This window comes from Hesperophylax consimilis, chromosome 10 (genome assembly GCF_061612785.1).
Source record: "Hesperophylax consimilis isolate HC1 chromosome 10, BYU_Hcon_1.0, whole genome shotgun sequence".
Classification (NCBI taxonomy): Eukaryota; Metazoa; Arthropoda; class Insecta; order Trichoptera; family Limnephilidae; genus Hesperophylax; species Hesperophylax consimilis.
The window spans coordinates 5,164,748-5,177,513 of record NC_142845.1 but is presented as its reverse complement, the minus strand read 5'-3'; the positions used below and the strand labels follow the sequence as shown (position 1 = coordinate 5,177,513).

The 12,766-nt window shown below is 37.0% G+C and overlaps 1 protein-coding gene across 2 annotated transcripts in view; it reads left to right on the top strand.

The window, feature by feature from the left end:
- Positions 1-12,766, top strand: part of LOC149420215 (protein kinase C, brain isozyme-like) — a 610,992-nt gene that overhangs the window by 583,623 nt on the left and 14,603 nt on the right. For both annotated transcript variants that reach the window (XM_089636531.1, XM_089636532.1), the window contains exons 6-9: positions 5,518-5,671; positions 8,945-9,062; positions 10,003-10,245; positions 10,557-10,730. In XM_089636531.1, the coding sequence (XP_089492657.1) occupies positions 5,518-5,671; positions 8,945-9,062; positions 10,003-10,245; positions 10,557-10,730 (689 nt within the window). The remainder of the gene's footprint in view (positions 1-5,517; positions 5,672-8,944; positions 9,063-10,002; positions 10,246-10,556; positions 10,731-12,766) is intronic.

Genomic DNA, 12,766 nt, shown 5'->3' with positions numbered 1-12,766 from the left:
TCATTTTCATAATTTTTTAACACTTTAAAATTACTTTTTATCTCAAGTGTGTCTCAAAATTTAAAAATTCAAACAAGTTTAAAAAATCATCACTTTAATATTTCTCCTATAAAGTTGCCAAGGTGGACTTGGGTAATTTTTCTTATTAAGGTGGCGGTCACCTGAATTTCATTGCATAACGTTAAGTATTCTTACCATTGGTTTATTTTTCGTGAAAATCAACTTGAAAAACCATTTGACAAGTAATATACAAAAGCAATACCAACCTCCGTATTAATTTCTAAATTTCGGGGATTTATCGCATCGTTAAGCATGACATTAAAAACTTTTTATGGCACAGATATATTTTTATTCAAACATAACATTACGTATTATCCTAATACATCAGTTTTGGGACCGGCTCGGTTATCAACGTTTTATATCCTCGTTGATCTAAATTACAACAAAAACAGAGCTTTCCCAATATATCTCGGTCCATTAGTTACAAAAATATTGTGTAGCTTTTTGTAGCCTCTCAGAAAGATTTTAGATCCTTACCATTTTGGGTAAATTTTATTTGCTTTGTAAAAATAACAGCGTACCCATCATCCACTATTACATAGTTATGATGGAGTTATGTATTTAACCTCGGATTTTGTCATTATAACACGGAGACGGCTTGAATCAAATGATATTTTACCTCAGTAACCCGGCCCCTTTGATAAAATTCACCAGGGTTGACATTGGATATATGGCCTTGATTCTCGACGAAGTCATTCTACTCGAACAACGAGTGGTTCGACCCACTCGTTGTTCGAGTGAAATGAATTTTGACGTTTGACCTATTAGTCCAGTCAAGATATACATCCGTGCTTGCAAAAGGTCCAGTCATTCTGAATTTTTTATATGTTGTTAGAACCTAAACCAGTATTAAAAAAAAAATTTTGCAACTTCGAAAGTGCTGTGCGAGCGGCGGTGGACCTAAAAAACCAGGAAATTTTCGGATTTTTTTCAGTTTTTGCTCAATATCTCAGTAAAGGAAGGGTCTGACCGGTGTAGTCGGTATACACATTTTTAAAGTAGACTGAATTTGCTATAATTTGAGACCAAAACAAACTATATAAAGCCATTGGTTTTCAAGATACAGTTCTTCAAAAATAGGCAATTTTTTCCAAAAAGTGAAATTTTTTCGAAATGGTCACTTATTTTGTAAAATAATTTCTAAAATACGCACCTCACGTCAAATATTGTACGAAATAAAGTTGTTTTAAATTTAATAAGCTTTTATTTGAGACTAGATTGATATCTGTAGACTAAACGGTTCTCTCAAAAATGGCAGATAACCAAAAACAGTCATAAGTGAGTTTTCGGTGAAATGCAAATAAACTGTTCTCGCGTCTTTTTATGGTTTTATTGTGATGTGAAGTAAATCCATTAATCTTCGTGAGTTTATCCTAGGGTTATAATATAATTACGACTTTTTCAAATTTCAAGTACCCATTAGTACCTATACCCATGGTTACCCATATGAATGGGCACGCATATTCACGAGCTGTTCGAGCCCACATTTTGGCAAACCTCACACTGGCCAGCATTGTTTTTATGAGGTTGACATAACTCCTGAGGAGCGAGACGAGACTGAAAAATTGCTGCGAAACACTGAAAAGTCTCTCACTATATCAGCAGAAGAAATTGATACCTACCAAATACTAAAGGCAAAATTTAAAAGTGCCTTGGAGAAAATTAAAGCGAATGGTCTAACATCACAGTTGTGGGTCCAATACTTTCGTATGACCACTTTGATAAAACTATTCATCCAGGCAGAGTGTGCTGGTGATTGGAACCTTCATTTGTACACTGTCCACAAGATGCTCCCTTTTTTCCACGCAGCTTGACATTTTTTGTATGCTAAGAGCGCGCACCTCTATCTTCAGGATATGATGGCTCTATAAGATCGGATGGATAAAAGTGAATACGACATGTTCACAAAAGGATCCTTCACCATTTGCCGGTCTGACAAGTTTTGGTCTGGGTTGTGGTCAGACCTAACAATTGAGCAGAAGCTGATGCGATCCATGAAAACCTACGGTGGGTTGACCCAAGGAAGAGGAATCTCCGAAAGTGTTCTGGCAAGGTGGACAACAGGAATGGTGTTTATGTTGAACATTTGTGAAGAACTGGAAAGTTTTTGCAGCTTATCATGTCATACTGGAGAGCAGCATGTAGACATGAGACCTTCTCGAATCATCCGAGATAATAGTGATGTGGAAAAACTAAAAAACTGGTTTGCTCTCCACCCTCCATTTCCCAAAACTGACAGTTTAATTTCTATCAGTAGTGGTTTACTGGCAGGTCCTGAAATTAATTGCCACACAGCCCAGAGAGTTGGATCGGAAAGAGTAATGAAAATTGAGGGGAAAATGTACAACAAGGTAGTAATATAACGGAAAAATAAAGTTACCACGCTGGCATCGATCACCTCAACCGTTAAACTGCCGGACAAAAACAGAAGAGTGGCTGTGGATCCGCTCACAATTTTTCAGCGAGTGTGTATTGCAAAGAAATCTGAACAGGATTTACAGGATGACTTCAAATATGAGTTGGCCCCGTTCCCGATGTCTCTGTTCAATGAACAAGGGATGCGCAAGGGCACAAAATCTACTCTGTACTCTGCCTTCACTCCTCTTTCCAGCCACACGCCGATAGATGCCAGCACTCACGTCACTTTGGATGTTGGCTACCTCTTGCACAAGGTCGTGTGGCAGCGGAAAAGCACGGTTCGAGCACTTTTGGCGCGTTATACCACCTACGTCCGAAACCACTTTGGGAAGAACGTCTCCATCGTTTTTGACGGCTACCCCGAAGATGCTACCAAAAAAAACACCAAAACAGCCGAACGACTCCGGCGCTACGCAGCTCATTCCAGCTACGAATTGACTTTCGATGAATCCACAGTAATTCAAATTGCTCAAGAGCATGTTTTGAGCAATGAAAACAATAAGAGACGCCTTATAACTCTTCTCTGTGACGCCTTTCAGAAGGAGGGAGTAGAAGTGGCTGTTGCCGAAGAATATGCTGATCGAGAGATCGTCATGATGGCGTTATCAAAAAGAGCAGATGCCGATCGGGTCGTCATAGTGGGAGAAGATGTCGACCTGCTCGTTCTTCTCAATGGTTTAGGCGCTGAAGAGACAAACGTCTATCTTCAGAAGAGCACGAAGGGTGAAGCTGGTTGCTGTTACTACTCTACGACCTCCTACAACAACCAGGACTCCCGACAATTACCAGGAACGGTACTATTTACCCACGCGTTTGCCGGGTGTGATACCACCTCAGCACCGTTTGGCCAAGGAAAGACCAAAATCAGCACACTTCTGAGCAAGAGCGAACCACTTGCTGAGCAAGTGGAGGTCTTCCTTCGGCCAGACTCTACCCCACAAGCCGTGAGTGAAGCAGGCATCAAGTGCTTCGTGGCTCTATATGGGGGTGACATCGCGAGGGATACTTTGGATTTTCTGAGGTATAAGACGTTTGTCACTTCAACAAACATAAACCTCGCCCGTTTGCCACCGACGGAAGATGCTGCAGGCCACCATGCAGCAAGGTGCTACCTCCAAGTGCAGAAGTGGCGGGGAGTCAACTTGAATCCCACTGAATGGGGGTGGAAGCTGTCTTCTCAAGGACTCACCCCCATCCCCACCACGATGGATCCCGCACCTCCTGCCCTTTTGCGAAAAATTTCGTGTAAATGCAATAAAAGATGCTCTGGGAGCTGCTCGTGTAGAAAGGCTGGGCTCCACTGCTCAGTCCTCTGTCAGTCATGCGGTGGCAAATTTTGCATTAACGTCCCGGATGTGGAGCTGAAATGCTCGGACGATGAAGATGACCCGACTACAGACTGGGCGCCTCTCCCAAGTAAGATAAAAAGAAAGACATGATTTGGCAACCAAGACACAATACCTACATGATTTATATTAGTTTTATTTTTTGTGTACATGTAATTTGTCCTTATAGTAGGTACCATGATGTTTGTACAAGCATTTTGGTATGTAGGTATATAAACAATGTTTGAAGATGACGTAATTCCCGTTAGATTTAATATCTTTTCTTTTTTTCATCAAAAATCTGTTAACTGTTTGATAAATAAAACCATAAAAAGACGTGAGAACAGTTTATTTGCATTTCACCCAAAATCCACTTATGACTGTTTTTAGTTATCTGCCATTTTTGAGAGAACCGTTAAGTCTACAGATATTAATCTAGTTTTAAATGAAAGCTAATTAAATTTACAACAACTTTATTTACCACAATATTTGACGTGGGATGCGTATTTTAGAAGTTATTTTACAAAATAAGTGACCGTTTCGAAAAAATTTCACTTTTTGGAAAAAATTGCCTATTTTTGAAGAACTGTATCTTGAAAACCAATGGCTTTATATAGCTTGTTTTGGTCTCAAATTATAGCAAATTTAGTCTACTTTAAAAGTGTGCATAGTGACTACACCGGTCAGACCCTTCCTTTACTGAGATATTGAGCAAAAACTGAAAAAAATCCGAAAATTTCCTGGTTTTTTAGGTCCACCGCCGCTCGCACAGCACTTTCGAAGTTGCAAAATTTTTTTTTAATACTGGTTTAGGTCCTAACAACATATAAAAAATTCAGAATGACTGGACCTTTTGCAAGCACAACCCCCTTTTCATGTTTAACTTGACTGGACTACTATGTAATTATGTACCTTCGGCGACACTCAAGAATAAGAATGTCGACCAATGTATGTACTTTCGACGGCGATTGCGAGCGGCCTGGTGGAAGAATCGTTACCCTGGTTCCACAATGTGTCTTCCCAGATATCTGAACCTTGTTCCCAACAGGGCAGGATATTTGGCACCATAGGTAAATCGGAATCTATTCATCCTCTACACTTTTCCTGTATCTTTGGTGTTTTCCACTCCCAACTACTGCATGGGTCTCCTGAGATGGCATTGTCTTAGTAGTCACCAGTTCGCTTAGTGAGTTTCTACTCATAATAGTTACACGGAGTTTTAAAAAAGCTTTATTAAGTTGTGGATCGTTTTATCACCAGAAGGGATCTTTATATTCCTCAAATGTTGTAATTGAGGAATTGTTTTTCTGTTCTCATTTATATTTTTACGATGACGCTTCTTTGGTAAGGTTCTTATCACGGTCATGTAGCTTTTATAAGGTTGAATTATTCGCATGACATAACCGTGGGACTTTAGTAATTTAAGGGCTGATTTAAAAATGAATGTCTTTTTCCCTCCAGGCTTCCATGCATTCTTTTTTAATGATTAACACTGTACGTGCATGTTTAGCCCAATAAATAAGGATTCGACTTGCTCAACTCGCCCAACCAATCCAGTAGTCAGTTGTCCGACGACTTTCGTGAAATCTGTGACCTGTGTTTCATTTGCAAATCCTTACCCAAGTTACTCTCAAGAGGAAGCTGGCTTGAGTGTCCAAGTGTCCAGTTCCAGTACAGTCGTCATTATAATGATGTTGTGTTGTGTTGTTTGCAGTCCGACAGGGGCGCAACTTGATCCCGATGGACCCCAACGGACTGTCCGACCCCTACGTCAAGTTGAAACTCATCCCTGACTCCGATAACGTCAAGAAGAAAACCAAAACCATCCGCAGTTCGCTTAACCCCGTGTGGAACGAGAAGCTCGTTTTGTAAGTACATATTTACATATACATAAAGGTTACATGACGAAATTACACAGGCGTGCACTGCCACATGCAGAAAAATGAGTATTGCTAATTTATTAAGAATCTCTTCAAATTATTCGTAATCCGGTTAAAACGGGATTGCAGGCATTAACGAATGAATTAATAGGTTTCTTGATAAAATTTTAATAAATGACGAATATCGATGTCACAACAAGTGTTCATGAAAATCCTAAAATATTCGCATTTTGTCATTATATATTATCAAGGCAAATTTAGTGCATGTGCATGGACACGTGTTCCGACATATTAGGAATTTGTTATGAGTTTATCAGGAAACGGCTTGTAATCCCGTTTTTAACCGGAATGCAATGCTCATTTTTCTATGTGCTGAATTATACACGAATGGAATTACTAACTAACTAACTAACCATCACACCGTTTCCCCGCAGTGGTAGGCAGAGAAGACTGACCGCAAACAAATCGAACTTAGCACACACTCCTTGCTTCATTCACATTCATTACATACATTCTGTTATTCTGACGCTTGACATTGCCTGACTCAAGTATTTAGTACATTTGACCGTGTCATATGTACTGATTTTATTCATTTTTTCATTCGCTCTGCATGCTGAAACTATTTATTTATTTAATATCAACGGTATAAATATACCATAAACAATGTGAACATGTCACAGTTAAAATCGTAGAAATATTTTAAAAAAAGAATTACAAATATATGTGGCATTTGATTGTGAAATGACATTAGAGAGTAAGTAAGTAAGTAAACAAGAGATACAAGTACATAAGTTTCTATAGTGCAAATAAGGTAGAATTAGATTAAATTAATATTGATTGAAAAGATTTGATAGCATAGCCCTCTTGTACCTACCTTGCGTGCAGTTAAATAGATCTGCCACATCTGCGTATCTATTAGGTACTAACTTCATGCAACCTAGGTACAAGCGAGTGTTTGGAATACTCAGTCCTGATATTGTTGCATTTAAACAAAATTTTAGAACGAAATTTTAGAACGATATCTAAGCGTCCCTGTCATAATCTTTCTCGTTACCCTTACATCAGCCTTGCATTCTTTGCGAATCTCTATATTACTCACGCGATCACATACACGACCCAGGAATCTCATTTCTGCATCATTCAGTCAACTTTCATACTTCTTCTGCCAGTTCCATTCCTCACTGCCATACATCAGGGTAGGTACCAACACTTCATTGTGGACTGCTAGCTTCGCTTGTTTAGATATTTTGTTGGCGCTACCTGCATTTACTTTTCTTTCAATATTTCAATATCTCAGCCCTTCCCATCTCTCGTAAACATACTTCCCAAATACACAAACTCATCTAGTAGCTCCAAGAATTCATCATTCACAACTCTATTGCACACTTTTTTCGTACTCTCTCTCTTTCAAACTTACTTACATTCATTATTAACTCATTCTTCTTACATACTTCGTTCATCCTAGACACGAGAGACTGTAGATCTTCCATATCATTAGCAATGAGAACCGCAACATCAGCATACAACAGGCAACATAAATTCAGATTACTCAAATTCGCGCCCAATCCCACCTCTTTCTTCTTTGCAAACACTCTTCAAATTATCTTTCAAACACCATTACGGAATTACACCTACGGGAGTTACACATTCTTTCCTTGCGTAATATTATTTTATTTTTATTTCGGATGACTGAAATGAAGCCAGAAAACTTCGTAGACAATTACGAATTCGAACATTCATGAAACAAATTACGTATTTCGGTTGTTTTCTGTTCCAAATATTTGTCTAGCAGAGATTCGATTTCATTTATATGTGTACAGATGTCGGAAATTGCTAAACTTCTAATGCTCCTAATACAATATTCTTCAACTCCAAGTTGGAATATATTAATCAGCAGCTGCGTGGCGTGCCAGATCGGGAGAGACTGGTTTGGGGAGACCCTTTGACCTCTTCAACTGGTCTCTCGACTCATCGCCTTGCGCCGCAGTGGGAGGGATATATTTATATATCCGTCACTCCTGGATACATTGATCCCTAGATTCCTACCCACAATACCTTTTGTCTTCCCAGATCTTCCCCTCTTCCTTTCCTTTAAAAAAAATCCTCCACACAGCATCCCAAAAGATGACATAGAGGAAAATTATTTTCTTTAGGGTTTCCTGTGTGGGGTTAACATAAAAAATATACATATATTAAAACTGGTGACCGGATAAATCATCACAATGATAATTCATCACATCTTTAAAAAATTATATAAAGTCATGGAAAGTGATGAAACAAAAACTTTATTAACTGGGTTATGTAGGTTAGGTTAGGTTAGGTTAAAAAAAAATCATCGTTTCTAATGAATTTATATCACTTTTTAAAAGTGTGTTGAATTGTCACTGTGTTGAGTTATCATGGAACCATTAAAACTATATTGGATAAATTCAAGCCAAAACACGAATAAATAAAATATAAATATATATAAAACACACATATAAAAGTGTGTTTTTTTAGTAATGTTAAATAACCTATGAAATTATTAACGCTATTCTTAATATCAAAATATTCATGTTTAATATAAGATGTGAACCTCATTTCAAAGGGTAGTATCACAAATCTTTGGCTGCGGACCAAAACTGATATGTACAAGACGTAAAGTTCTCAGTACAAGCAATTTTAATACATTATTTTTTGGTTCAATGAAATCTTCTCCCTGCAGATTACTCCCCGAAAAACTTCAATAATACTTACTTAAAGGATAATTAACACAAGCTGTGAATAGATAATATATAACAAAAATATTTCCTATCCATTGTAAAGTATACGAGAAACGTTTAACATTTACTCCACACAGGAGGAAAATTACTTTCCTCAGGGCCTATGTCATCTTTGGGGATGCTGTGTTGAAAAGACTCATATTGTAGGAGGGAGGAAACAGAGGCCGGCAAATCGTTCCACAGCCAAGCTGTTGAATTCAATATCAAAGAGCCTTAGAAGCGAGCCGTTCTCATGTGACAAATGACAACCAAGGCGAACGTTTAGCGTTTTTCCCGACTACGACCGGTGCCGAAGGGATCAATGACGCTAGTTCCTCGTAGCATCTTTCATTGTAATACCGGTAGAACAAGGATAGCATACCTATCAGAACTTATATAACAGAAGTTGGCTGATTGTTAAAAAAGTAAATTTAATTTTTGGATAATAACCAAACCATAATAATGTATTTGATTGCAGCTGATATCAATGATTGTATTAATTCGTTTATAATTTTGCTAGCGAGCTGAAGCCAGAAGACAAGGACAGGCGCTTGCTGATCGAGATATGGGACTGGGATCGTACCTCGCGTAATGACTTCATGGGATCCCTGTCCTTTGGGATTTCAGAAATCATCAAGGTAATGACATTATTACATCTTCATCTTAATTTCAAAAATGATATGATTAGAGATCGATTTATTATAGAGAGTGATTTATTTTTGGGTTATTATGTTTCGAACAGAGTTACAGTTCGTCATCAGGGCAGATATGTAGATTGGTGAAGTGTGTGTAGATATGATACTGTGTTGAAGAAGTGGTAGCATTAATATTAATAGTGACGATGGGGCTTAATAGTTCTTATTATTCGGTACTTGATGGCTACACCAAAACTAAACGTGGAAAACCACATTAATTAATCAACTAATTATTATGCTGAAATACCGGCCCTAAGATGATTGATGCTCGTAAACCAGTATCACTTCTACTTAGATAAACACACACTTCACCACAATCTACACACCTGCCCTGATAATGAACACTGTAAAGAAGGAGGAACCACATTACGGCATAATAACCCAAAATATTAATATAAATCACAATAATACTTTTGGCCGTGAAAATCTCCAATCATATTTTTTTATTTTTTTATTTATTCATTTTCGGGAAATCGACAGTTTAATCTGTTAGAAACAACTACATATTTCAGTAATCTATATATTGAAAATAATGCATTTTAAAAGTTATTTCATTTAAGTTAAAATCTTAAATTAGTTTTTGATGTGAAAGTTTTAAAAAGTAAGTTTTTTTAAATAAGATAAAAAAAAACTAAACAAAAAATAACTATTTTAATATTGTTATATTATTGAAGTGGCAGAAAAGATGTCAAATTAACTTGTTTAACGAAATACCTATTAAAATGCATTATTTTCCATTTCCAGTTACAGAAATAGTTGTTTCTCATTGGTATCTAAAATATATCAACGATAGTTTTTAAAATAAAAAAATGTGCCTGTTAATCTTGTCCCACTTACCTTTTTTACACCTTCTCTTTAAAACTTGCGATGTTCTGTCTTCCAGGCGCCTGCCGATGGGTGGTTCAAGCTGCTGACGCAGGAGGAGGGCGACTTCTACAACGTGCCGGTGCCCGAGGAGGGGGCCGATCTGGCACAGCTGAAGACGCAGATGCGCAAGACGTCCATCAGCAAGAAAGCGGCTATCGGCGCCGACAAGGACGTGCCGCACAACATGGCTAACAAGGACATCATAAGGGCATCGGATTTCAACTTCCTCATGGTGCTGGGCAAGGGTTCCTTCGGAAAGGTAATTAAAACCATTCAAAATTGTGAGCTATTCAAAGTTCGCCTTTTAAATGTGTTAATAGCTTGATGTCCAATTTTGAAGGTGGGAAAAGAGGAAAGTAAAGATTTCACCCAGTTGTGACTTCATCCAGTTGTGACTTCATCTTGTGGCTTCATCCTGTTGTTACTTCATCTAGTTGTAATTTCATCCAGTTGCAACTTCATTTTATTACTTAATCTAGTTATGACTTCATACAGTTGTGACTTCATCCAGTTGCTATCTTATCAATCCAGTTGTCAATTATACATTTCTAAACAAGTGCTTCTCTCCAGGTGATGTTGGCAGAGAGGAAAGGCACGGACGAGCTGTACGCCATCAAGATCCTGAAGAAGGACATCATCATCCAGGATGACGACGTGGAGTGCACCATGGTGGAGAAGCGGGTACTGGCGCTGTCCAGCAAACCCCCCTTCCTGGTGCAGCTGCACTCCTGCTTCCAGACTATGGTACCTATACTATATTATATTATATGATACCATCAAGATCCTGAACATGGACTTCATCAGCATTATTAATTCCAGGGTGGCATTTAACCTCCTCCACAAATGCTCTCCACTGACTGCGATCCAAAATCCCTACAGTTTTCAGTCCATTCTATCCTGCTCCAATCCTATTCCACACAGTGTATCCACCTCATTCTCGGTCTCTCTCTGCACCTCCACTCTCCCATAGGGCACCCATTTGGTCATCATGATTTATGGTTGATAAAAATAAAAGTTAAATTCTTCATTCAAGTCATAATAGCCCCCATTCAAAGCTCTGGAAAAACCGCAACTATAATTTGGATTCCTGGACATGTTGGCATTGTGGGTAACGATATTGCGGATTCCTTGTCAAAACAAGGACGATCCAACATTATCTATCTGACATTTTTTCCATCCTCTAAGACAAATCTCGCAATGTTTGGCAGAGGATTGGCACATTGCTAGTCAATAAATTTGACATAAATTTTAATTTATTAAACAAAAATGATCCTATCATAATAAATTATGAAAATATTCTTACAAATAACTATTTGAAAAAATGTATAGATGGCGTCACTAGGGAAGTAATTGTTAAACAGAAAATAAATAGTTCATGTATCGATCATTTCTACGTGCGAATAAGCGGTAAACTGCCCGCTGGATTAACCAGTACAATCTTCGCATGTGTATGTGACTATAACATTGCCGATCACAACACAACAGCTATAAGTATACGCTATAACTCGGTAGATAATTTAAACTCAAATGATTATAATAAAGTTAAAATTCTTTCGCAAAAACTGGTTGATAAACATATTTGTAATTATGATTGGAAATCGCTTCTAAAGGAAACCGAATGTTCTGTTATTTATTTGAAAATTAAAAATTATTTTGATGACTTGTATAAAAAAACCACAATTGAAATAAGCAAAAAATCAAAAAACCGACCGCATGCCATAAATGAATGGATATCTACTGATGCACTTTATAAAATTAAAAAAAGAGATTTTTTATACAAACGTTGGAGAAATGCTCCAACGAACAAATACTATGAAAAAGAATATAAGTGTTTTCGAAATATTTTAAATAAATTGTTAATAAAATTAAAAACCTCATACTATAATGATAAATTCAAAAATATATTTCAAGACTCAAAAAAAACATGGGACGAATGTAATCAAATTTTAGGAAAGAAATGTAAAAATGATTGTGACCAAGTTGCATCCAAATATTTGATGAAAGATCGGACCGAAGAAAGCGTAACAAATGACTTTGTTGATTATTTCTCTGACAATGTTTGCAATATGTTACATAAATGTAATCACAGGACAACTGGGTTTGAACCAGAGGAGATGCCTCAAAGCATGTACCTACCTAGGGCTAAAATTGCTGATATAGAAAACATTGTGAAGCAACTTAAAAGCTCTTCTCCTGGAATCGATAATATCAGAATGAGCGATATTAAAAAACATATATTAACATTAGGTCCAATTATAACCCATTTTGTAAACAGAATCTTATTTGAAGCAAAAATTCCAGATGATTTAAAATGTAGTATTATCAGACCCATTTATAAAGGAGGTGATCACACCATTTTGGGTAATTATAGACCAATCAGTATTTTGCCATCACTCGAAAAAATTCTTGAAAAATACATTCAAATTAAATTAATAAAATATTTGGAAGATTTTTCTATTATTGATACTAACCAATATGGATTCCAAAAAAAAAGGGCACTGAAGTGCTACTTCAAAAGTTTGCCAGCTTGATAAATAATAATTTAAATAATAAACATCATGTATTAGTCTTATTTATAGATTATTCCAAGGCATTTGACACTATTAACCATAAAAAATTGTTGAAAATACTAGAAATCATAGGAATAAGAGGGAAACTTCTAAAACTATTTGAAAATTATTTGAACAACAGGTGCATGCAAATAAAGCTTTTGAACACATTAAGTAAAAAAAGAAAAATCTTAGCAGGTGTTCCTCAAGGTTCCATATTAGGTCCTATTT